At 39.5% G+C, this 26,989-nt stretch overlaps 1 protein-coding gene across 2 annotated transcripts; it reads left to right on the top strand.

Annotated features, from left to right (window-relative positions):
- The first annotated feature begins 936 nt into the window (after positions 1-936).
- Positions 937-26,989, top strand: SEC23IP (SEC23 interacting protein). Of its 2 annotated transcripts, XM_064464266.1 has the most exons (19): positions 937-1,456; positions 5,095-5,624; positions 6,987-7,182; positions 7,546-7,739; positions 8,086-8,175; positions 9,450-9,570; positions 9,900-9,989; positions 10,619-10,760; positions 12,317-12,525; positions 13,203-13,321; positions 13,922-14,092; positions 14,528-14,623; positions 14,788-14,994; positions 15,651-15,806; positions 16,557-16,659; positions 18,044-18,229; positions 19,160-19,322; positions 22,443-22,543; positions 25,796-26,989. In XM_064464266.1, exons 1-18 carry the CDS (start codon positions 952-954, stop codon positions 22,522-22,524), a joined length of 3,360 nt encoding a protein of 1,119 aa, XP_064320336.1. In that variant the 5' UTR covers positions 937-951; the 3' UTR covers positions 22,525-22,543; positions 25,796-26,989. The 2 variants fall into 2 exon arrangements, with proteins under 2 accessions (XP_064320336.1, XP_064320337.1); XM_064464267.1 differs by lacking the exon at positions 8,086-8,175.

The following is a 26,989-nucleotide window of genomic DNA, read 5'->3' on the forward strand; positions in this document are numbered from 1 at the left end:
AGTGAAACTTCAGAATGGCATAGCTCTAAAAGAACAGAACAGTCTTACCCAGTTAGTAGCATTATTTTCTTTTAATTTCTCCTTGAAGTATTCGGTCACCTTCTTTTCCCAATCAGAGTTTGGAACATTTTGGGCTACAAACAAGACACATTTATATGTGTATTAGCACCACAAACCAGACTTCTATTCAGCACACCCCTAAAATAGTAACCAATTTAAACATTTACTTCTATTCTAGGCAAATTACTGCATTTTAAGCTACTTTATGCCTCTTACAAATGCACTGACTTCCCATCTTTATACCCTTTCAGGCATACGAAGACGAACACAGCCACTCCTGGAAGTGAGGAAAAGCTCTGAAACCCAGCTAGAGAGTGGAGGTAGTGAGGCACCACTTTCTGCTTTATGTTCACTTCAGAAATTTTTATCTCAGCACTCTTCTAGTTAACATCAAGCCTAGCACTAAATCAGCTTCAGACGATGGCACTGGCAATATTACCACTGACCGGTAACCCGTGTAGCCAGCACGTACTGCTCCTAAAACCCCAAATACGCTTCGGTTTATCTTCCCCCCCCCCCCCAATACGCCTGCCAAACCGAGGCAGACCTCGCCGCCTGGGCGTGAAGCAGCAGACAGGACCCCCCAGCCGCCGGAGGACCCCTTGGAGGCCTCGGGAACGCGGCTCCCGCCCGCCACCGCCGGGGAAGGAGGAAGCGGCCGCCCGTCCTCTCTGCCGTTCCCGGTTCGCCCGGGCGCTACCTCATCCTCGCCGCGCCGGGCCGGGCCCGCCGCTCGCTCGCTCGCTCGCTCCCCCTCCCTCCCTCCCTCCCTCCCTCCGCCCCGTGAGGGAGAGCCCCGTCCGGCCGCCGCGCCGATACGGGCGACCTCCTGGCGGCGGGCGGGCGGCTGCTGAGGGGATCCCGGCCCCACCCGGCCCGCGCTCACCGAAGATGCCCTGCACGATGCTGAACGGGTTGTTGAGCCAGTCGGCCACGCACGGCATGGCGAGGGCGAGCCTGGCCACGGGGTACGAGGGCAGGCAGGGGGCTGCTGGCGCCCTACAGCCGCCAACTCCCGCTCGCAAGCCTAGCACTGAGGCTCCCCGCTTCCGCCCTCCTCCTCCTCTTCCTCTTCCTGCGACAATGGCGGCGCTTCCAGAGCCGGGCCCGCCTTCTCTTCCTCCTCTTCCTCCTCCTCACCCTTACGCGGAGAGGCCGTCAGGGGGCGCCGCCGCCATCTTTGAAGCGGGTGAAGCGGTGAGGGCGGAAAGGGCCGGGCCGCCGCTGGGGAAGGGACGTGGCCGGTTTGCAGCCATGGCGGCGGCGAAGCCTGGGGCTGCTGGTGGCACTAACTTGCTCTTCTCTTCCTCCGCCACCGAGTTCAGCTTCACCGTGCCCTTCATCCCTGTCAGCCAGGCTCCAGCTGTGCCGCTGGGCTCTGCTCTCCTGGCAGCCGGTAGGGTGGGCGCCGAGGGGTCGCCGGGAGGGGAGCGGGAGGGCGCGGAGGGGCTGGGCGGGAGCCGGTGGGGCAGCGTCGGGGCCTGCGGCGGGCCCGGCCCGACCCAGGTCCGCCCTGCCTGGCGTTCTCCGATCGGGGTGTCGCTGCCGGGCGTTAATGCTTCAGGAAAGACGAGCCGCCGGAGATGTGCGTGTTCCGCTTCTTGCCTGTGCGTAATGCTTGGTGTTCAGCTCTGTGCCGGGGGAGGGGGGACGATTGTCCTGTCCTCAGTTCACCGCTTAGCGTATTTCTTCCATCAATTAGTAGTTGTCAGTAATTCCAGTCAGGAGTGTACTTCGTGCTTTCACTTTTTTAAAGCTCCTCTTCCTTGTTAGCTTCTGTTTTCCCTGGATGAAAATAGCATGTTAAGCAGCCACCTTAAATCTCCTTCTTAATTTAACCGTGGTTTTAATATCCTTTCCTTCTAAAGCCTTAACGGTGTTGCAAATACATGAATGTGCAAATTTCAGAGAAAGGAATGTTTTTTTCTGGAAGTGCGTTTATTCTGAGATTAAAGCCCTAAACGGTAGAAATGCATCTAGAAATCAGATATTTTAAATTATACTGTATTGGTATACATTTGAGTCCAAAATCTAAGACTCGATTTCAACTCTGTTGTCTCTTAGCTAAAATAAGTGGAAATCAGCAGAGTACATCTCTGTAGGTTTAATAAAATATTTGCCAACTATGGCTTTGAAACTTTTTTTTAATTGACTACACTTTTTTGGGTGGGAGGGATCAAAGCATTAGAATATTATTCTTACCTGTGGTATCTAGGTAGCTGACATATTTACTGCTTGTGTTGTGCAATCCTTATAGTTTTTATTTCTTGCAAATGTACATTGGCTTTCACTTTTTTAAAAACTTAATTTTTAAGTGCTAGTCCAGCCAGTAGCTTTGCACAGATGACTGTCCTGTGGCAATTTCCTGAAGACGTTGAAGCTAGCCAGGGAGAAAATCTCATGGGACTTCATTAATGTGATGAATCATACACTCTCCATGTCACTTAAAATCTGATCAGGTGAAGATTCATAGTTTTGCAACTGGAGTGAATTTCAGTGCCAGATGTTGCGCCACGTTCCATGTCTGTCCAAGTAAGACCCCCCCCGCCCAGTTAAATGTTCTATTTCTGTGGTCCATTGCACTCAGCATTTGTCCAGCCAGGTGTCAGGCGTCTGGCTGTGTAGAGCAGTTTGCACCTTGAATCATAGTTTGAAGCAGGAAAGAACAAACTCTTGAGTTTGAATTTTAAAATGTGTAAAATGTAATAAGAATTGATCTCGGGGATGGTCTGACATCTGACAGCCAGCATTAGGAAGCTCTGTGCAGTCATCAATTTGTATCTCCAAGGCCAAGTAATAAGTGTTTTGTGCTTTGCAGTTTGACAATAGAAAACACATTCTCTGGCTCAGGTGTGGGTGAAGTAACCAATATACTTACTGTGGATAGAGGGGAGTGTTCTCAATGAGGAAGTGGACTAATGTCACTTGTGGCTGTTAGGTGATAATCTATGAATGACAGGGTACCACCTTATACCACCTTATATAGGGAGGGATAAACAGGAGGTTCTCACACAGTCACTGTTGAAGACTGTTTTGTGTATGGGAAGAATACTGCCCTTGTATGTCAGAGCTGTACGCTCATAGGAAATTTAAAAATTTGTAGTAAGGGCTTCTGTTTCTGCCAGTTTGTGCTTATGTTCCAAAGCAGTTTTTGCAAAATTAGAAAAAGGCAAAGTAGAAAGTAACGTATTGTGTTGAAAAACTCTGTGATAGTGTGTGTGCCTATATGTATACGTATGTGTAATTTTTGTTCTGGCACAACTTTTGTCAACCCTGTTTTGCAAGGAAAGGTACAGTTAGACTAAATCTCTGAAATGTGGTTGAAACTGGAAAATAGTTGGTGTTTTGTGAATGGGCATTTGGTAAAGGCCTTGAAATCTCTTCAGCACATTGCTGTGTGTTTATCATGGTCTGACATGGTGAGGTGAATTATCTGCTCTGCGGCCAGTTATTTTGGAAAGCAGAGAGCTGACACTGTGGTATGCAGTATGCATTCTACAATGTTTATGAAATGTGAAAAGAAGTAGTGTTTTATTGCTTAGAAATTGAGACCTTTTATTTAGTATAAATGGCTGTTCTGCCTGTAGTTGGGAGATGATCTGTAGGAATGACTTCATAGTGGTCATTGCTTGTAAATGGTGTTAGTATTCTTCTCACAGTGGTTCACGTACATGGGGTTTGGGTTTGTTCGTCAAAGTGGAATAAAATGCTATGGGTGAAAGTAAGAGAAGTTGATAAATGCAGGTGATGCTTGCCTCAGACTGACACTGTCTGAGAAGACTACTAAACAAAAGATGATTAAAATAGTCCTTTTTAGTCATGGCAGCTGCTTCTTTTATGATTAATTAATTAGAACAATAGCTTCCTAGGGAGTCTTCTCTGTGGATTCCCCTGTGATCTCTTGGTACTCTATATTATGGTTATGTTGGCTGTGGATAGACATTTGTTACTGGCTGCTCACAGCTGCAGGGATGCTTGGTCTCTCTCTTTGGCTGGGGATGGAGTAGCAGAGAAGCAATGATAGCTCTGTGGTTTCCTCCCCACAGCCTGGGGACTATTTGGCTGCTAGAGCAGATGACAACACTCTTAGGACTTCTGCAGGCTGCATTGTCTGCTTGCAAGGTGCTCTTCCCTCAGCAGGTGGTGATGCTCGGACTGTCCCAGGTTTAACTGAGTTTACTGCAAGATGATAATGTCAAACCACTTTACTCCCCACTTGTTACTAGATCATTGCAAAGCAGAAAACTGATGGACCAGGACATGCCTTATGTATTTTCTCAGTGCAGAAGGGCAATCATGGCCTTGCACCTTTTTAAGCCCTCTCCTTCAGTTATGCAGAATGAGGACTTATTTTACTGTACCACAGATTTAGCTCTTGTGTCATTCTAGAGTAGGACTTTTAGAGAGAACTGGAGTAAGTCTTGCTTATCAAGCGACTTGGAGTGATGAGTTGTGTCCACCCTCCAAGTCAAACGGGAAACCTTGCGAGGACACTGCTGAATGAGCAAGTAAGAATAGATTGCTTGGCCAGTAGGTTTGGTCTCTTTGGGAATGTCCTTAAGCTCTACTTGTGAATTTGATCTTGGAATCCTAAAACCTAGAGCATAAAGTCCTACTCAGTAACTGTTTTTGTGATGAAAGAAAATGGACCAAGGCTGCTCTTGCATTTGGTAGGCATAAGGGAAATTGGAAGGGATTTTAATGCCCTGGAAGCAGGGATCTTTGCCAAGTTGGCTTGGGCAGACCCTGACTTCAGTCATACTTCAGTCTCTTATTTCAGATTTTTAATTTTTGTTGCTTTATCTGTGTTGACTGGGTGACTTTTATGGTCCATTTTAAATGTTCTTGAAAACTTGATATCTTTTGTTTCATTTTATGATTTCATCAAGGATGTGTAAGCTTTGCAATGCCTTTAGCTTTATCGGGCCAACAGAGTCTTGGAAATAGCTGATAATGTTACAGAATATTTTGACTACATACACAAACTGGTGTGAACCTCTCACAATATCTCTAGCGATCTTTTTGTTTTTGCAGATGATTCTGCAGATGTTGGTGAAGAGGACAGCTTCTTGGGTCAGACTTCTGCCAGCCCCAATCCACCACAGACTTTCAACTATTTCTCTCAAGTCCCTAGTAGCAGTGATCCATTTGGAAGTATTGGGCAGCCACCCTTAACAACTGTTGCACCACCTGTTGGAGCACCAGCCTTCTCCAGGCCTCCAACTTCACTGCCACTTGTGCCTGGGTCTCAGGATGGGCAAAATGCCTTTTCACCACATATTCCCAAGTCACAGTCCTCTTACAGTGCACCACCTACTTCACAGGTGGGAATCACAGCTTATCAGACTCCTCAGCAGAGCTGCCCCCCGCCTGCAAATGCATCTACTCTTCCCCAGGGAACATCTCAGCAGGGGTATAACCCTTATCGGCACACCACCCTGAGCAGCAGAGCTAACCCATACCTTACTCCGCCACAGCTGCAACAGAGTCACGCGCCTGCTCACCCACTGTCCTCTGTACCACCTGCCCAGATGTACCAGACGCCTCCAGGGTCATTGACACAGGTATATAAAACATTCCTGATGTCCTGCTACCAGAACAAAACAATTTAAGTCACTTCCCTCTTTAAATTGCATATTTTATCTTCTCAAGATTTTTCTTTTCCCCAAAGAATGCTAGAAAAAGTCTTGAGCAATTTCTGATAGCAAAATCTTTTCACTAGAACTAGACTGGAACTGTTGCTTTAGGAAAACTTCCTGATCGTTGAAGTGAGTGTACCCTGAGGCTGTATCTACGTGAGCCTCTGGCATCAGAAACTAGACAGGTTGTGAAGTTCTGTTGCTCTTTTCTGTCTATTACAGAGTTTGCTGCCATTTCAGCTGTGCTGCTGCATTATTTGTGCCTCTGCTGTAAATGAGGTCATTCAACCATTTGCAAGACATGGACTAAAAATCTCTTTTCAAGCTGTTTGTGCTGGTGAAGCAAAGTTGAGGATTTTGTGTGATGTAAAGCATTAATCTCCAATCTGTTTTACCTTCACAAAAGCATTATTAAAATAATGTAAATGGATTAGTGATAACCTGACAAGTTTTCCTTGAAAACAACAAAAATGGTTTTTATTTTGCCTGAGCTATTGCTATATTGCTGCTATTGTCAATAAAGAATAGAAAGATTGTATAATGACAAAAAATATAGCAAAGGCAGTGGAACCTGGACAGTCTGGAGCTTTAGAGAGTTTCAGAACTTCTGATTGCTTGATTTTATATTTGTACGGTGTATTTGTTTGGGTTTTTTTAATATATTGACTAAAGCATTTGTTACTGCTGACATCACTTGCTTTTTAGTTGTATTAACTAGGATCTTTGTACAATTTGTGTGAAATCAGCTTTATAGTCCCTTTCAAAATCAGTTATTTTTCTTGCGTCACTGAGGCTACATTAGAGTTTGAAATCTGCCTCTCCTGATCACTTTACAGGAAGAGAGCTATTACTGAGGTGGGTACTTGTTAAAATTGGCAGTCTTTATGCAAAAATATAATTATGTATAAATGAATACAGAGAAGAATATGGTTTTGTTTTCATGTCAGACTTGGTGGCTGTAAGAAATAAGCTCAGCCTGAGTTTTGAAAACCTAAGAGAATATTTCAAATCTTGCTGGTTTTAGGTAAACAAGTGCTAGACCGTAACAGTTTTTAACAGTATTTGTGGGAACAAAGTTCACATCCTTTCTCAGTTTGAAAAGGTGCATGATAGACAAGTGGACAACTTGTCTATAACATTTTTAGAATGAAAGATAAAGTTCTTGGGGGAAAGAATGTTAGAAATAAAGGCTCAATATAGATAGATAGGAAGAAATAAAGGCAAAGCATAGATCAGTTCTGTAACAACTATGTGAGATTGAGGTGATGAACCCATATGTATTTTCAGTTTCCACAGTCTCAGTCACAGCTCCGAGCTCCCAGGCCTGCAGGTCCACTGGTCCAGGCATCTCCTGTTTTGCTGCAGAACCAATACGAGCCAGTTCAGCCGCACTGGTTTTACTGTAAGGAGGTGGAAGACAAGCAAATATGGATGCCCTTCAGCATTCTGGATTCTGCAAAACTAGAGGAAGTCTATAATTCCAGTAAGTCATATCTTACTTGGAGCTGAACAGAAGGAAGATACGAGAGTAATGCCTCTCACATATGAAAGCATAGAACTCCCAGTTATCTGTGCCTTGGTTTGCCTTTTTGTTCATCTCTGTCAGCTCTAGAGTAGGTATTCATATGTGGGAGTTTTTCAGAGCTTTTTGTGTTGTGTACAGAGCATATAGAAGCATTTTAGGAGCAACACAATGGTTGCCTGATGATATGAATCTTCTCTTCCATAGTATAACTCTCTCTCTTAATGGCTTAATATTCATTGCAGAAGTGATCGGGGCCGGGGTGGGAGACAAAAAAGGATATATGTGTTCGTATTGTAACTGAGTGTGACTTTTGTGTCATAGTCCAGCCTGATCCTGAGAGTGTGGTTCTGAGCACTGACGGAGGACGCTATGACGTATACCTGTATGACAGAATGAGGAAAGCTGTTTACTGGGAAGAAGAGCCTTCTGAAGTGAGACGATGCATGTGGTTTTATAAGGGAGACAAGGATAGCCGCTTTATTCCTTACACTGAAGATTTTAGTGATAAGCTGGAGGTTAGTATTACCTTTACATAAACTTGATAGTTATGATAAATACTTGATAGTATTTATGACCTTAGAAATATTTCTTTGTGTTTCATTAAAATGATTTCCAGAATGTACTTTCTGGAACATAAGTAAGCAAATCCTGGAAAGGGGAGTGGCTAGAAGGCCACGTTGCTCGTGCATAGGTCCTGCACCACTGTCACCTAAAATCAACCTGCGTAGTGCTTCCTGTGATGCTTTTGTATGAATAAAGTAATGTAAATTATAACCTTAATGTTACAGATGATGCACAAGGCCAAAAAATAGTTTGTCTGAGAGGGCATACTGATTTTGTGTAACTTGTTTACTGTTTCAGGCAGAATATAAAAGGGCTGTAACTACAAATCAATGGCATAGACGACTTGAATTCCCAAATGGCGAGACAATTGTTATGCATAATCCCAAGGTAATAGATTTTGGCAATTGGTTCTCACAGAATTCACTAGGGGTGAATGAGCAGGTGGATGGAAGCATAAATTGAATGCAGTCTTAGTCTTGCTTGAAATGTACTTGTTGCTTGTTTTGGATATGTGTGCATTAGAGATGATAAAGATGGCTGAATTCCTGCTTGCTTCAATGTGTTGTCACATGATTAAAAGACAATGCTTTCTGAAACCTAAGAAAAATAAGGTTTACCATAGCAAGTGTTTTGACTAAGCGCAACTGGCAGCAAACAGGAGGTAATTTGAATTAGCTTAACCTCAGACAATCTGTACCAACTGGAAGGTAAATTAAACTAAGAGCTTTCACATTGAGAGGAGCATTAATCTAACTGTAAGGTAATTAGTTTGTGTATCTAAGCCATAAGAAGTCTTCCACTGCAACTATTTTTAGGCCATGAGAAAGTATAGCAAAAAAGGCATTAAAAGTTTTTCTAAATACTCTTAACAGTCTCTTGTGATTAAAACATGGATTTCAGCCTTATTGACCAGTGCTGTTAACTGTTCACTTATCACAGATACAGTAATTAATAAATAAAGTAATCCAAGAGCAGAAAGGATCATGGTTGCTCCTACTTTAAGCACTTGTTACTGATGGATAAGGAGTTCTGTCCAGTAAAAACCTAGAGAAGGAGTGCTTAAACTGCTTGGTGTCATAAATATGAGTTCAGATTATACTGAGTCAGTGTAAGTTTTATAAACAGCCATGCTACTGATTCTCTCACTTCCTAGGGTTTCTGGGCTACTTTGAATATTGTTGACCTTCCCTGAAAAGCACTGCTTTTTTTATTCCTCTGTCCCCTCCCTCCCCAGTAGAGTGATTGTAAATAGGGGTAGTGTTCAGTCTCCTCACAAAAACAGTAATTAGCTACGGAGAAGTGGGTACTGGGGTCTAGGAAAGAGGAGCTTGAATAAAGCTTGTTTGAGGAGTTAAAAATGTTAAGAATCACTGAGCAGGATAGTTTCTTCAACTAGTGGTTAATTTTTTAAGTCGTCTGGTTGCTTTCCAAGCTGATGAGAATTATCTGTGTTATTTCAGAATCTGCCACAAAGACTAGCTCTAGGGTTTTCTAAGGCTTTTTTTTTTTTGCGTGTGTGCTAATTAAAGAAAACAGCTGTCTCAGATGCAAGGTAAAACAATCAGACAAAAAGTGCATTTAAACCACACGATGCTTTCAGACTAACAATATGAATCATAAGGTTTTCTGTGTTTATCATTGGACAATGTATTTTTTTTCAGGTCATAGTCCAGTTCCAACCTTCTGCTGCACCAGATGAATGGGGCACCACTCAAGATGGTCAGGCAAGGCCAAGGGTAGTAAAACGTGGAATTGAGGATGACCATGATGAAATTCCTGATGGTATGTGGTTACTGTGCGTGAGTCTACAGCTTGAGCTGTCAGCTCGGTTCTGTGCAAAAGTTGGACAATAGCGGGTGGAGCAGCAATGCACTGTTCATTCCTAGAGTCTAAAGATTGAAGTTGTTCTTTAGTGTAAGCTGCTTGAAAGAAGTTATCTGGTTGGTTTTGGTTTTTTTTTTTTAATCAAAGGAGTCCTGTGAGCTGTGTTATATCCTGAAACATATTATGTAATAAGCTTTATAAAGCAAGTATATTTTAACACTGCTTGACTCTAAACTTCACCACTGCAGTACATATTGGTATGCTGAATTATTTTTTTTTTCCTACAGGAGAAATGTCCCAAATTGACCATCTGGTATTTATGGTTCATGGCATCGGTCCTGTATGTGACTTGAGATTTAGAAGCATTGTTGAATGCAGTAAGTTTTTGTTTGTTTAATGAGCAGTCATATTCTTAACTGTTTAAATGTGGGTCTCTATATCTCGTGTTCAGATAAGCATCTTTTAGAAAATAAAAAAGTCTCTAATGTTGAGAAGTTCATTTTGTGGTAGGATTTTTTCCTGATTATTTTCTAACAGCAGAATCTGTGTTTTGTCAGGCTTACAGCTTTAACTGTTATTATTAGTCCTCAATAATAGACTTGCAGAGTGGTTTGTGTTTTGGGGTGTGTGTGGGGGGTGTTTTTTATGGTGTGTTTGCAATGTGTGGTTTGTGTGTGTGTTGGTGTTTGTGTGGGGTGGCTTTTTGTTTGCTTTTCTGGGCTTTTTAAATACAGTCCAGCACAACTGAGCAAATTAAGAAGGCCATGTCTGGTTGTGGGTAAAAATGCATTCATTGTGAGATGAATAGAAGCTTGCTAGAAAATCCACTTTAAAAAAATATAATTTCTTATAGATAGAGAAGTAATACTTGCGAAGATTTTTCTGCTTCGCAGTGTCCTTCATTTATATTTTGACGATGTCTGAAATTGGGGGGGAGGGGAAAAGAATACTTGTGTGTCAGTTGAGTTACTGCTACTATGACATTTTCATTACTTCTTCTCTACAGTTGATGATTTTAGGACTGTTTCTCTGAAGTTGTTGCAGACTCACTTTAAGAAATCTTTAGAGGAACGTAAAGTGAGCAGGGTGGAATTCCTCCCAGTTCACTGGCATAGCTCTCTGCATGGAGATGCAACGGGTGTAGACAGGTGAGTATATTGTTTAATGTTGTGAACTTCACACAAGCTGCATCTCAGCAGTTTTCGTAAAGTGGATAAAAAGGGAAGTTAATATGCTCTTTAGGCTAGATGAATAAATGTATGACTGGGTTACAAAAGGGAATCGCTATTTTTTTGAGTTAACATTTTGATGAGAAGTATAGGGAAAGCTGGAAAGGTACATGGAGTATTTTCTCTTGTTTATTTTCATTACTCTGAGTGACAGGATATGTATACACACACACGCTTTTTCGATACTGCATTTTCATGAGAGCGGCTAATGCATTGATACGTGATGATGAGTGAGTGTGTAGCATGAGGTGGTGAGCGTGGAGGTGTATTGTCCAGCAACAGGTATGTACAACTTAAGAGTGGAGGGTTCTCTGTCCTGTACCTTCCTGTAATCTCATTGAATCTGACCCTAGGGGATGTCAGTGTCCCCTTTCTGAGGAAGGCATTGAGCTGTCTCTCCAGTCCCATAGTACCTGAATTATGATTAGGCAGTTGAGCTAAGGGGGGGTGGGGGTAGTGGTTTTTTGTTTTGTGGGGTTTTTTTTAATAAATAAAGTATTTTGTAGGGTGTATACTAATAGAAAGTATTTTTGTAGGGTAGGAGTGTTATAGCAATTTAAAATCTATTTGAATCTGTGTTTTGTCAGACTGACAGCTTTAACTGTTATTATTGGTCCTCAATATTAGACTTGCAGAGTGGTGTGTGTGGGGTCATTTTTTAAAAATTCATTTTAATAGATTATTAGATTTTTTAAAATCTATTTTAAAATCTTTTTTTAAATAAAATCTATTTTTAGATCACTTCTTGGTGCCTATCCCTTTGCTGTCGCTTGATGTTTCAAGCTCTTTTCTCTTGCTCAAAGATAGGGAAGTAGAAATTGCAAGGGTAGCAACCCATACCACTTAGAGTGTGTGCTGGTGTTCTCCACGCTGTTCTAGCTCAGTCAAGTTTTATTGCTTTTCTAGAGTCTTAGTTTTTTTATTCTCATTTGAACACTGCATTATCGTGAGGAAAGATCCTCATTCTGTTAATCAAATCAACCAATACTAACTAAAGAAGGCAGTCTCAGTTCTCACTGCAGCTGTCTTAAGTCCAGGCAGGCAGGTGGTGATGCCAAGCATTTTCTCCAGAAAGAGAGTATTATGTCGTCTGTTACTTCATTTCACCTTCGATTTTTATATGTGAGTTCTTTTTTTCTTCCACTTCTACCAATCTGCTCACAAAACTTCTGTGTTACTATATGAGAGCAGTGTTGGAACAGAGGAGAGATTATTTCAGTCACCTCCAGCCTGGAAAGAACAAAGGGTGCTGTATCTTTCTCAAATACATACAATCAGCCGATAGCACTTACGTATGAATATGCAACAAGGCCAGAAGTCTATATGTTTGCCTTTTTTTTAAAAAAAATGCCTGTAGAGACCATATTTGTAGTATTTACACTGCAGTTCTACTACCTGTCGTTTCAAGAGTTAACAAAGTTCTTATTTGCATTTCCTTAAAGGCACTCATGCTTCTAATGATTTTGTGTTTCTAGGAACATAAAAAAAATCACTTTGCCAAGCATTGGACGCCTGCGTCACTTCACCAATGAAACGCTCCTCGACATACTGTTTTACAACAGCCCCACCTACTGTCAGACGATCGTGGATAAAGTGGGGATGGAAATGAATCGTTTGTATGCACTTTTCATGAGTCGCAACCCAGACTTCAAAGGAGGAGTCTCTGTGGCTGGGCACAGTTTAGGTAATTATCTAGGGGATAAAACCAGCATTCCTACACTAAGGGGGATGGAAGCTTCGTTAAGCATAATGCTAAAATTAGCTGATAGGGCATAGCTGACTTTCTGAATACTGCTGGCTGAAAGTCAAACACCTCTCAATAGCTAACTTTGTAAAGCTCTGAGAGAAGCTTAGTACATCGTGGATGCATGCATTTCACCCTTCCCCTGCCGCCTCCTTGGTTTCCTTCATGAAGACGCAGTGTCTAATTTGTGTTTAGAAGTTGACATGTTATCTGGTGTCTTGTTAGGTGGGTAACTTCTGTGTCTCAGAACCCCCACTTAGTAACAAGTAAGGTAATTTTTTGGAAGGTAGAATAAGTGTTATAAAGACATGACATACTGGTTTGGGCTGGTGCTTTTCCTCCAGTCTGGCAAGCAGACTAAGATGGTTAAGGAAAGATAGTTTAGTCATGGCAACTACATAAAGGCGTTTCACATGAACGGGGCTGCGGGGGGAAGGTTTGATTTTTTTGCTGGGAATGATTGTGTTCAAGTAATGTGTGGGTATTTCCGTTTTAGTGCAGCCATCTTTTTTGATCAATCTATACATTACTATTACTATTGCATATAAATCTTGCTTAGGATTTAGGGTCAGAAATTCTGACATTTTTCCCAAGGCAAATTTAATTCCTGTTTCCAGGTTCCTTAGTTCTATTTGACATATTGTCTAACCAGAAGGACTTGGCCTCATCAGTAAATACTGGACCGTTCTCTGGCATTAATGGAACTGTAAAGGATGTGGCTGCTCATGATAAACAGGTAACTTGCGTGCTAGTCTTTCCAGGAAAATAGATCTGATATTTTCAGCAACTTTTTCTTAAGTTTTCAGAATTTATTAGCTGAAAGACAGTTGTGCCTTCTGATAGCACATTTTAACAATTTAATGGAAATGTACAGTTTTGTAAATATTGTCAGCTCTCAGAAAAAGTTATTTGCATCTCTTTTAAGTTCCAAGTAGGCCAGTAATGGGATTTGATCATGAACATCAGTTTTGAGCCTCCTGGACATGTAACTTGGTCTTAACAGTTTCTGAGTGGTGGGTGAGATGCATAAGAGGTAAAGTATCTGTGTTCAGGCTGGAAACAGTGACCACTTGCTTGATGATTAAAAGGAAATATTTTTGAGTGTTGGAAAGCTCAAGAAACTTTTTGCCTCCCTTAGTAATTTTTTAAATATATATTTTGCTGATCTGTTATTAGTGGAAAATCTGTATCCTGCTTTACTAAAAATAGGCATACATTTACAAAGCTTATGTGATAAGTTTAATTACTTTCTCTTAAAAATGTTGTCTTTACTTGCTGTATATTGGCTTTTCACTGTTAGATGATGTGATTCTATTTCTGTGCTGTTTTTTCTAAGATGACTGAAGATACCAGTTCCTTGGGCTCCTCCATTACTACTTCTGGTGATGACCTTTGTGAGCCTGAAGTAGATGATGACGTTCCCACTTTGCAGAAGACTCTGGACCTGCTTAGTTTGTCGGAGTATGCAAGCACATTTGAAAAGGAGCGAATCGACATGGAGTCTCTGGTACAATAATGTTCACTTGACTTATGGGGATTGCCAGGGTATGGAGGTTTATGTTTGGGGTTTTTGTTTTTGGTTTGTTTTGGTTGTTTGGGCTTTGTTTTGTTTGGGTTGGGTTGGTTTGGTTGGTTTGGTGTGTGTTGTTTTTTTTTGTTTTTTTTTTTGTTTTTTTTTTTAGTTTAGTGTACCATGAGGCTTGAAAGCATTGCAGAAGGGTAAGATAATTAATGTCTGACAAGAAGTGATATGTGACTTTTTCTTGGGGAGTTTTTCCCCCAATTATTTTAGGGCATTTTGTATCGTGTTTTATATTTCTCTGTAATTTCTGTAGCTTTATAAAATGTCTTATCTTATTCATAAGTCGTTGTGAATAAGAAATTATATACATTACTAGAAAAGTTATAAAGTATGCTTTGATGTGTGTGCGGTGTTTTTTAGCTGATGTGTACAGTTGATGACCTGAAGGAAATGGGGATACCTCTTGGACCAAGAAAGAAAATAGCTAATTTTGTAAAAGACAGAGCAGCCAAGCAGGTAGGTGTATTTTTCAGGAATGAAATAAGAAGTTGTTAAGCAAATGTAACTGAAGTGTTGCTGTGAAATAACTTCTATTCTTTAACACATTTGTTAACATCATGGATATATTAAAGGAATTTTGACAACTGTGGTTTTCCTGGTTTTCAAACTTGTCTCAAAAGGAACAAAAGAAAGCAGTAGCAGAAAAGAAAGCAGCGCTGGCTGCCACACTCCAAACTCAAGAAGATGCCCCAAAAGCCAAAGAGACGGTTAGTTCTGTCTCCCCTTCAGAGTCTGGTCAGCTGCACTCAAAGAGGAGGCTTCCAGTTGGTGTGTCTGTTTCTTCGGTGAACATTGACTATGAGTATTTTGAAGTTGGAACTGGCCAGGTAAGACTACATAGATTTAAATGATTCATTTAGAGCAATGCTGTCCTTTCACTTGGCCTTATTTTTTTAAAGTTGATGGCTTTGTGCTACTTCCCTTGATTGTTGTACAAAAGTTATGTTTACATAGAACTTTACCTTTTGGCAGGAGGGAGGGCTGGGACAGAGAGTTAGATTACTGAAAAGCAAAACTTCTTATAACAAGGATTCCACTACAATTCATTTTTTCTTTCAGCAGAAAATGAACTGTAAAAACAGTTCTGATCCAAAAGCAGAACTGTGTGAATGACACATTGAATGGTTTTGTGGCTTTACATTTAACATGGTAGCCTAAATTGATCCATTTATACTGTTGTATTCAAGTTTTGCCTCAAAGTTAACTTAAAAACCAAACCTCGAAGACTTCCTGTTATAAATACATTTTTAATTTTCTTTGTACTTTTGAATATTTTTTTAAGAAAAATATTTTACTATTATAGTATTAAAATTTAGTACTACTATAGTACTAGTGTGGAAGAGGGCAATGCAGCTGAAGCTTCTTCAAAGTACTGTGAGTATGTGGTTGGTTTAATACACAACTTGTTTTTCTGTCCTAGCTAAGTGTTATATTAACTAGCTGGCGGTTCTGAGAGATTGTATATCTGATTTCTGCCTTGTAGGTTTCTGTGGTTTACAGTGCATTGGACTTTGAACCAGATATTTTCTTTGCTCTTGGTTCTCCTATTGGTGTGTTCCTTACTGTGAGAGGTGTGGAGAAGATTGATGAAAACTACAGGCTTCCTACCTGCAAGGGATTCTTCAATATCTATCATCCAGTGAGTAAGCAGTACTTTTGAAATTTGATTGTAGTTGATGCAGATGACAACAATGCAGAATGCTAAGTTTTAACCTCTGAGTGTTACACCTCTTGTTCCCCACATACAATTCCAAAACCGCCCTTTCTAAAAAAAAAAAAACACCTGACCCAACTGAAATGTGTATTCGAAATATTTGTGGTCTTTTACTGCAAAAGTGAAGTAGCACTGGCTATAGGCCCTATACCTAGTATTCTAGGTATGGGTTGGCTTGTTAGTATTTGCCCCATTCTTTTTCAGAGCTTAAAGAACTTCCCACCTGCCCCCTGATTAATTTCAAGCCACTCTTGCTGATTTTTATAAAATGTTTGTATTTGAGCCATTTACAGGACTTTTCTGAGTTTCCTGCTTAGGTTCTGGGAAATCTAGAAATCCTTAAAGGTTACGCAGTACATTTGTCCTCTTTTGTCCCATCTTGTTTAACAATTAAACAGTGACATGTTGGTAGAGATCATCAGAGTGCAAGAAAATTTTGCTGCTCTTGTATTTTCTCTCTCAAGAATCTCTGTCTGTAGGAGAACTAGACCTAATTACTTAACGAACCTGCTTAATCTTATGATTAAACTAAATGGTCATGAACTGAGTTTCTGTAAACTGAAATAGAACAGAATTTAAAAATGGTTCTCTATTAATCGTAAATAGGGATTTTTTTTTTTTCCCCACTGAATAATTTCGAAGATAACTAAATGTCAATGTGTTGTTTCTTAACAGCTTGATCCAGTAGCTTACAGGTTAGAACCAATGATCATTGATGACATCGATTTAAAACCAGTTCTTATTCCACATCATAAAGGCAGAAAGAGACTTCATCTGGGTAAAAAGAAAACTTTATTTCATATATGGATTTCATTCCTAATTTAATCATTTGATGCATTAGAATATTGTAAAATTTCAAGAGGCTAATCAATGTTGCTGGATATCTAACTCCATGTTTTTCCTAAACATCAGAGGAGAGTCCTCCTAGCCCCATAAGTTGGGCATTCATAGTTGTGTTCAGATGTAATAATCTTTATTCCTCCAGATTTGAGCTTCTAATTAACAAACTTCCATTTTAAAATTACTTTACATCGCTTGTTCACCTTAATTTCTAAGATGATGTGAAACAGAAACTAAATTTATTGATTTCTTTTACCTTGTCCCTAATGACCACCACAAAGTGTTTACCTAGTGTCTGTTCAGTATTGGAAACGTTGAGGAAGAAGGTGGTTCCATAGCCATTGGTGGGCAAAGACTGGATTATGTTGCTCCCAAGTACGCATCACATCAAGATGCTATACTTAACTTTTGCATACCTAGTAAGGAAAGTCAGTTTTGCTGTACAGTTGGCAGTATTACTGTTGTACAAGTTCACAGAGCCCTCCTGAAAGCCTGTCTTCAGGCATTTGGATGGAGAAATTCTGCAGCATTTGATACTTTAGAATGGTACATTAGAAGGATTTCCTAGACTAGACAAGGTACTGGTTATGGAATGTTCTAGGTTACAACTCTCAAAAAGTGTGTATAGTAAAGGAGAAGAATAATGGTCTCTTGCTCTTTACTGGTGTTTTTTTTTATGTAGGTGAATGTTCCATGTAATAGTCGTGAGCCCTGATCTAGCAGACACATGTGGTTCTAACCAGTTATTGTGAAGAGCTCTCCTTCATTCAGAGTTTCCCACCAGTATTGAATGGCAGCTTGGTTACTGGTGACACAGTTAATGAGTTGCAGCAGAATTACAGGCTAGAATTGTCTGGCAATGCTTCTCCAAATTCACTACTACTGCAAGAGGCACTGGCAGCTCTTCTGGTCTCTTCTGCTGTGCTGGAGATGAAACTACTCTCTCTATAATTTCCTTTAGTGTAGGATGTTAGGAGTGATTGTGGGTGGTGGTGGTGGTGAGGGATTGGCTGGTATAGTTTGTTTTTTTTTTTTTGTGGACCCTTCTGGATTTGGAGGCTGTTGGACTGTTTCCTGTGCTAGTAGGTGTTAACTCATTGACCCATTCAGTGAGAAATTAATTGTGTATTAATTACATTTCACCTAATATTCTTAAATGAAATAGAGAAGCAAGAAACACATTCATGATGTAGCAGGCCTGTTTCTTCTAATAATTGGAATGTTGAACAGGGTTTAATAACTCTGGTTTTAGTTGATAATTTTAAATCTTTCTACTGTGGTGATTTGTTTTTTTTCTTTCCCTCCCCCTTCTCCTTTCTTAGAGTTGAAAGACTCTCTCTCTCGTATGGGATCTGATCTGAAACAGGGTTTTATCAGCTCTTTGAAGAGTGCATGGCAGACCCTTAATGAATTTGCACGTGCTCATACATCTTCAACTCAGCTACAAGCAGAACTGGAGAAAGTAGCTAACCAAATTAAAGAGGAGGAAGAAAAGCAAGTGGTAGAAGGTATGTGGACACATCACTGGTTCTCTTATAACATAGTAATCTCAAATTAGTAGAAACTTGAGTATCCTAATGATTGCTTGCTGTTGATTCTCCTGACCCTATTGAGGAGGCCTCTATGCTTTTGGAGTGTTTAACATTAAATGTAAGAACTATTGCTGCCCTTCAATAAAAAGTTGTTAAATTTTCCTTAGGGAAGGAAAATTTAACAACTTTTTATTGAAGGGTATTTTAGGCTAGAGTTTTTATAACCTTTCAACTTCATGTTGAAGGGCATGTTTCTAAATCAGCTGTATTAATTTACCCTGAGAAGAAAGAAAGACACAAATAAATATTTGTGAGATTTATGCTCTTCAGTAGTGTTCTACTGAATTTTTGGGATAAGCTAAGAAGCATTAAGTATGTGCTCTAACAGCAAAACATGTTGCTGAGGAAGAGAAATTTAAAATCAGATATAAATATTATCCCTAATGATACCAAGGGCAGGCTTTCCAGTTGTGAATTATCTGTTGGTGTTTAGTAATGCTGGCTTTGTCTGGACTTACAAAGATAAAACATTCTTCCTACTTTAAACTGAGGATAGTGATTGACTCTGTGCAAGGGGGATGTAAAAATATATTTCAGGTTATTCACTTGTGGAATGACTGGATCTGTCTGTGTATAACCAATGGGGGTTTGTTTTTGAAATTGCTCAGCTACTACTTCATGTGAGCTATTCTTCAAACAAACTCTGTTTAAACTGTAAGAAAAGAAATAAGCCTATAGTTCCAGTAACCCTTCTGAATTATGCTGTGGCATGCTAGTTAGTTGAGGCTGTTATTATCTTATTGCAAGCGCTTGGAAATTATAAAGGGAAAATGGGTGATATTTCTTGGTTATAGACAAGCAGGCTGTGTCTGAAAATAGTTTAAATCTTAAACTCTCTAATTTTAGCTGAAAAGATCACTGAAAGTCCAGACCCTCCCAAAGATGAAGATTTTTTAGTGAAGGTTGGAATGCTAAATGGAGGACGTCGTATTGACTATGTTCTACAAGAAAAACCAATAGAAAGCTTCAATGAATACCTTTTTGCTTTGCAGAGTCATTTGTGCTACTGGTAAGGGGAAATATTTGTGATTCTATAAATACGGCTTTTCTGATATCACTGTATATCTTTAAATGTTTGTAATGACATGCCTACCATTTATTTTACTCCTATTGTCTATTATTTACCTGTGACCAATATGAGAATAGCTAGAATCATGTTTCCTGTCTTGAGCATTTTTTAAATGAAAACTTAGATGATCTCTCTCAAAAATCATGCCCTAGTGTTTCACTTCAACTACATTTTCACAAAAATAAATGTGTTTATATACACAGGTATATTTTTCAGGCTACTGCTGATTTGAGAAGTTTAAACATGGCAAAAGGACCAACAAATTATTAAGCTACCAGAATGCGATTTGTTCCAGTGGTCAATGTGTACGCACCTGTTTGTAATCTTTGAAATGTTTGGAAAACATGACTGCCGAGTTGGATACAAGGTCCTCATCACTTAATTTTGAAATGGCCTCTCATTTGGAAAGACCTTGCCTTCCCACTCAGGCATACTGTAAAGATAAATTTGTTGTGCTCCGCATGCTCTAGTGTTACGTAGTGAGATGATTCGAGTGTTAAGGTAAACAGTGTATATGACTGTCCAGGAGTGTCAGTCTCAAGGTGTCGCATCTAGATGTCACTATTAGCTAATCTCACTTTAAAATAAAACTCTGTGTTAGCACAAAGTAAACAAATCTGTTGTCCCATTTGCAATAAAGGCGTTGCGTACTGGTCTCTTGAACTTGGATACCTGAAACACATGCCTTCAGCTACAATTTTTAGAACAAGGAGAGGTCCAGGAGCATTTTGACAACTGTAGTGTTTCCAATAAAACTATTCATGAAGGAATTGTATTAGACTACAATATGTAGTAAAACTTTATTACTTCTTCATGCTGGAATGAAACTGCTGGATATTGATGCTCTGCTGTCAAAGGCTGACAAATAAAAGGAAGAAAAAAGGCACAGTGGATCTTTCTGTAAATTTGGACGGTTATGATTTATCACTTGTGTACAGTGGTTGCTCATACACAGAACAACTTATAGAATAAGAAGCAGAGTTTGGTGTCATTGTGTAGCCAGAGCTACAGTACACCATTGCCTTACCTGGATTTGGATTTACTTTTTCTTTAAGAGCTTACATGTTTCAAATGAGATGTAATTCCATTTACAGGAATAGCAGTAACTATTGACCCGTTGTATTTGCCCTTACGAGTAGCTTGCTTTTTTTTCTTTTTCTGGTTTGTCATTGTATGCATTTTATTACTGTCATAAAATGAAGCACACATGAAAATACACAAGATGTGGAATGGTAGAGCAATTACACAGTTTAGATGTATAAACTGTATTTGGCAATGCAACAGCAGACCTTTAAATGTAATAGACAAGCTGGGATGTCAGTTGCTGAGCTGTGCAAAATGCTGTTGGTGAGGGAGGAGTGACTAGTCTCTTGTTTTGAGTTTAGCAGGTGCTGGACAAGTGGTGCTCTACACTATTTTTGAATGTTTTGATTTGCAATAGCTAATAGTTTTTAGAAGCAAGCATTTTTCTCAGAGGTTAAAATATGGAATTGAAAGCATTACCTGAAGGACCTTAATGCAGTCAGTATCACCTAGGTTGTTAGAGATCAGTAGCTGCTGGAGAAGTGGTTATCAAGGCTGCAGTGCTGATGTGTGCCAGCACTGCTGAGCACTGAGCTCTGGCAGGGCTCCCCGAGCCGACGGTGACCCAGTGGTGGCAGTGCTGTGTCATGGGTAGAGTGGAAGGAACACGAACTCTTTTCCACAAGGCGGCAGTCGATCGTTGCCAGGTTTTTAAAAAACTTGCTACCCATAGCTTTTTTTGTCATTCTGGTAAGGAAGATAAGCACGGTGATTAATGACCCAAATATGAGAACATGAAGTTCGTTGGTTGGTGTTTTTGGTTGGTTGGTTGTTTTTTTTGGTGGTGGTTTGTGTTTTTTTAAGAGGGGGTAGTGGGGAAAGCTTTAAATGAAATGGTCTGTGTGCAAGAGAGAACAGAGCTTCCATGTTGATCCTTCCGCTTGTTAGCTTGCTCATCTAATAGCAGAGACCATCAAGAAATGTGGTTACTATCTCTATGCTCAATTGTGGAAAATATCAGCAGTCCCTTAAGCTTGCACGTTTACCTCTGCCCCAGTGCTCTGTAGATGATGTTCCTTACATCTGGACGATCACAGTTCTGACTGTCTAAATCTCCTTTATTGTCTCCCTATGTCATTTCTTTTAAAAAGCACGGGAAGCTACCCTTATCTAACAACTCCTGCAGCTTTGGAACTTTGTTAAAATTTGTTTGTTTAACTTTGTTATTTTTTTACAGTGATTGTAACTCTTTTATATCAGTATTGTTTATGTGTCTTTAAATATCACTTTATAGACAAATAAGAAAATGAAGTCTATGTTAAATGTAAATTCAGATAGCCTGAAGCTTTGATTTTGAAAAGGGGAGGGAAAATGCCAACTTGGAAACATGGCACTTGAATTATATTAATCTTTAAATTATTTGAGAACTTCCTTACTTTCTAGTGGTAAGGAAGAGAGGAAGACTATGGATGTCTAATGTAGTCTATTTACAAGGAGGTACCAGCCAGTTAGGAGAGCAAAATTAGAATATTATTGATAGAACTGGCAAGGCTGAGTTTTGACATTGGGCTGATAGATGCAGTGGAGCAAGTAAAGGAAGAAAGCCTTGACAAGTAGAACGTATTATTGGTGGAATACATTCAGGAGCTCATCCCAGACAAAATGTGATAGATTATTTGAGGAGATTTACACCAAATAAGTAACATCAAAAAAGTGGGTAGAGAAGGAGTTTTTGAGTTGCAGCTGTAGAAGGTTAGGGGGGACACAGTAGGGGAGAAATGCAGTAGAAAAAGGTAAGTGCATAAGCTAGGGCTGATAGCAGAAATAATCCGAAACTGATGAGGAACTGTAACTTAAAGGAAGTTGGTAGCGGTAAGGTCCTATTCTCAGACGATAAGGACTAGGACAAACTTCTGTGCACACTTTCTAGAGAGTTGGAAGGGGATGAAGTGTGGCTTACAAGAATTAGAACATGGACCATACCAAAATAACACTTCTCTGTTTTGTTTGTTTGTTTGTTTTTTAAATTCTTCATAGGGGATCTGAAGATACTGCCTTGCTGTTTCTGAAAGAAATATACAGGACTATGAATATCAATCCTGAGCAGCCACAGCATTGATGTATAGCAACATGAATTTGTAAGTTTGTTCTAGTATAACTGATGTACTCATATTAAATTCAGCTGCAACTTAGATGTCTTTCACTTCTTCCTCTGAAGTTTAAATTATGAAGCAGGCAGCTGCAAAGTGTTGTTTGTATTGCAAAAACTATTTCTAGACTTAAATGCAGGGAAGTCTTCAAGTTATTTATTCCCCCACTTCGTTCCCAAAAGATATCTGATGTTAGAGTTCTTGGTATGGCATAATAATTGCCAGTACAAATACGTCAAAAAATATGATCTCTATCATGTTTCTGCCCCAATTCAATTGTTCATTGAATGTTCAGGTATAGGAAAACGGTGATGTTGGATATGATGAACCTTCATTTACAGTGCAGTGGATTAAAGAACACCAGCAGTGTTCCAGTGTTGTAACGTGCATATCGTAGTACTGGTTCACCAATAGTGCACAGTATGCTGGGGAGGAAGTTACTTTTCTCCGAAGAGGGTGTTCAACATTGATAGTGATAAATTACTGAATGAGACCTCTATGTATGCTGGTATTTTATTATCTTTGTATAGCTTAAGAATTTCAGTAGAATAAGTAGAACGATATAGCATGGAAGTTGGTTCACTTTGAAAAGACATTTAATACACAATATAATTGAGTATCTTAGATCTGAAATACACTTGCAGGTATTTTTATTTTAAGGAGCGTGTGTCCTAACTGAGGATCTGTATTGTACCAGTTTGTATCACTGCATGTTGCAGAAAAGGGTATATTCTCTTTTGAGGGGCAAGGAGGAACAAATATGCACCTTGCCTTTTTGGAATCATAGAGCAAGATAGTTTCTGATGTATTTCACCATTATTCAGAAGAACTGATAACGTCAAGGTACATAAATACCCAGTATGAAGAGAAATACTTGACATTTCAGAGGAATATTCTAGATATCTTTAACTACTACCATACATTTTAGTAGACTTTTGTAACAGAATGCTTCTGATGGTCAGTTGATAGCATCTGTTTTTAAAAAATGAAATGTCGTAGCTGATCAAATGCATTTTTTAAAGCATGGTCAAGTAATAGGAAAAAAGTGCTGTTTGGCTGTACAGTTCTGCCAGTAGATGTATCAGTTATCACAATGGCTAATGCAGAGTCTAAAGTCATGGTTGCAAAGTCTTTTTTTCTCTGCTTCTATTTCTTTATGAAGACATAGGGTGAAATCATATGAATTTTATTGTGACAGAAATAACTTTCAGTCTCATTGTGGGGGGATGGGATGGGATAATTTATCACCACAAAGCTAAAAGTGGGTTTGTTGCTTAGCTTCAGGAGACATTGGGATAATTGTGGTTTTCACTGAGAACTACAGAGCTGAAGGACTGTTTAGCAGGATGTTGTGCAACAAAGCACAGTCAAGGATGTCTGTGTGACTGTAATACCATTAGGAACTGGTCAGAACTTTTCTCAGCACTTGCTTGACTGAACAGCATTTGAGACTAGGTTTCAGATCCGAGAGGCTTAAATGGGAGGGCAGTTTGGGCCCACTGGGATGCGCTTAATGACAAGTGGTATCTTGGGAAGGCTGCACACTGCAAGACCAGGATCTTTTTTAAATGATAAGAAATGTCTTTACATATGCTGTGTAAATTATTATCACGTTAAGTCTTGCAGCAGGGAAAAGGAGAATTCTTCCCCACTGTTACACAGTAGTCAGGTAGGGTTGGCATGTGGGTTTTTCCTTTTCCTTTTTTCTTTTCTTTGAAGACCCTCAAATGTGAAGGGTGGCAGTATGAGGGTAATGGATTATCCAGCAATGCCTATGACAGCAACATCCATTTGCCTATCTAAAAGTAGATTACCTGAAGAAACAGCCTCTATTTGTGGGCTGCTCAAGGGGAAGAGTAAATGCCAAAGGTAGCTCTGGGCTCCCTCTTCATACTTTTCATGCTAATTCATTGGAATGCTGAGACCTGACCACTTCCCTGCTTTGATGTGCAGAGCTACTTCTTGCTGTCCAGTTTGATTTCATGGTATTTGCTGTCAGCAGAGAGAAGGAGACAGGGTCTACTTAAGCCTGCTTGCCTCTTCTCAGGAATGTTGATCTTTATGGTGCTGTTGGCCAGTGCAGATCCCTTTAACTTCTTGGGGACTGTGGTAATTTTGGAGCAGATAAAAATGTAGCAGAGGCAAGCTAAGGGAGGTGCTGGATGTTCCGTTTTATCTCTGGTCCGAATTAGCTGATTGTGCTCTTTTGGAGGGTTGGAGGGAGTTGGCCAAACGGTGTTCTTAAAAGCAGAGGAGGGACTAAGGTGGCCACTGTGCTTCATCATAAGGAGGATGAATTTTGAAGACGAAGAGGAGGGTCATTGATGCACAGTGTCTGTCTTGGGGGGGTTTTCTTGACATCTCCTGGTAACTTCTAACAAGTCACGTCAGTAGTGTTAACTACCTTAGCTAAAATTGTGTATGAGAAGATTCTTTGCCCTTAAAATTGGTGAGTAGCTACCAATATCTGTTTGCTTCTACTCATTGATAAAATAGTACAAATGGTATTAAAACCTCTTGTTCAATTTTTATTTTGTGTAAGTGACTTGTTTTAGCTCTTCCAGATCACCTTGAAGCTGTTCTTTGTGAAACAGTAATAGAGGGTTTCATGTGAAAAATTTAAAGAAGTGTCTATTGTCTATATGTCTATTTTGGTAACTTGGTTGAAAGGAAACTGCAAACGCTAAGATGTTTTTAAATGACTCTTGCAAATGAGAATTTTGTCCTTCTTTAGTAGAGCATAGCCACCACTAGCATCTTATTCTTTTTATTAGATTCACAATTAGATTTTATTATCTTTCACTGTGTTGATTAGAAGATTTAAGTCATTATATACTCTCTATATGTTATTCTTTTGATACAGCTCTTTTTAGAGGGCTCTAGTGAGGGAGGAGAATGCACCAGCATATTAAAGCATGGATGTGTAAATTATCACGTCTTTTCTATCTCTATGTAGAGTAGGATAATTTATTACCGTAAATTAAAGAATCTAGCAGCTAATTAAAATGTATAGTGAATGACATCCTATGAGCAGTTGTGAGCTCTTCCTGTTTGTAATTGTAATTGCCAGTTTGTGTCCACAAAAAGTATATTTCAGGAGCTTATTGATTTTTGAGATCTTTTTGAGTCCTCTTGAAATTGAACGTTGGCATATTTAATTTAATTAGTACTACTGCAGGAATAGAAAACTTGATCTCTTTCATATTTCCCATATGTACATGTTCTGTTTTCTCTGCACAGCCATACCTGTTGTTCCGACAGACCTGGTGAAAAATGCTTTGAAGAACATCTAGTATTTTCATAGTTACAGATGACAGGATAAGCATCAGACTTTTTTTCTGCCAGTCCAGAACTTGCTCAGATTCTGCCTTCTTGTGTCTCTTCAAGCAAACTTAAATTTTGCGATGATCAGCACTGTCATTCGAGAGACGGATGGAATGACACAATTTTGATCTTAAATCTGTTTAATTGTACAGCTGCCAAGTATAAAGTGATCGCCAAAGAAGCTGCCTGTTGTTTTGGTTTGTTTGTTTGTTTTTTTTTTCTTCTCCTTTGGCATGCGGATCATTACTTCTCTCCTTCAGCCATCCTGTCTCAGCTGGCTGTCAAACATGCTTTGTCTATCAAGGCAGCCTGTCCTTTTTTTAATAAGGACTTGTTGAGAAACAGCAATAATCTGCTTTTCTTGACACGTTTGTTGGTCCACCTTTTAAAAATAAAACGTGGCCTGTAGTTATGACCACCTTTAATACAGATTACACAGACCAGTTCATATTTACTAAAAACTAGCAACCAGAGTAATTTTCTTACGATTGTGTGATGAAGATTATTTTATAAAGATCTTTTTTAAGCCTCTGTTAAGAGTTTTATTGTGGGTTTTTTTTAAGTAAAATGAACCTTTGATTTTGAAAATATTAGAAGTTTGTTACAGCTAGTTTAGTGTTCACATCTCCTGAAATGAAGAAGAGCTTAAAATAACATTTTGGTCTGGTAATTAAGGTAATTTTAGTGAAACTAGGCTGCAGTGTGAGAACTGAAACACTTACCTTGATCTTACTGTTTAAAATCTCAAAACAGTTCATGTAAATAAAGGAATCTGAAGCTTATGGGTGCTAGATAATAATCTAGGTCCAGACCTGCAATATAGACACCATTTTCATGTAGTGAAGTTGAGAAGAGTTGTGTATGAAGTCCTTTGAATTCATGTTTCTGAATACTGAGCTTCTGTAGCTTTCCTCTGGCTTCAACTTACATGCAAGTTGTGACTTTTCTTAACATTAGTGACTTAACCGTACTACTGACTATATAGCTCTGTTATTGCAGTAAATTAATTTTGAAACGCAGTATGTTTTTTTTCTTGGTATATGTAAATTACACATTATTGTACATATATTTTGGTTATTATAATTAAAAATACTTCAGTGGGTATTTACA

The sequence above is a fragment of the Phalacrocorax carbo genome, chromosome 12, assembly GCF_963921805.1.
Source record: "Phalacrocorax carbo chromosome 12, bPhaCar2.1, whole genome shotgun sequence".
NCBI classification, from domain to species: Eukaryota; Metazoa; Chordata; class Aves; order Suliformes; family Phalacrocoracidae; genus Phalacrocorax; species Phalacrocorax carbo.

Excerpts from the sequence above, each read along its gene's own strand:
- SEC23IP (XM_064464266.1), top strand. The coding sequence starts at position 952 with ATGCCCTGCACGATGCTGAACGGGTTGTTGAGCCAGTCGGCCACGCAC. Across the intron at positions 1,457-5,094 it reads CTCTGCTCTCCTGGCAGCCG|ATGATTCTGCAGATGTTGGT; the intron begins GTAGGGTGGGCG and ends TTGTTTTTGCAG. Across the intron at positions 14,093-14,527 it reads GAATCGACATGGAGTCTCTG|CTGATGTGTACAGTTGATGA; the intron begins GTACAATAATGT and ends GGTGTTTTTTAG.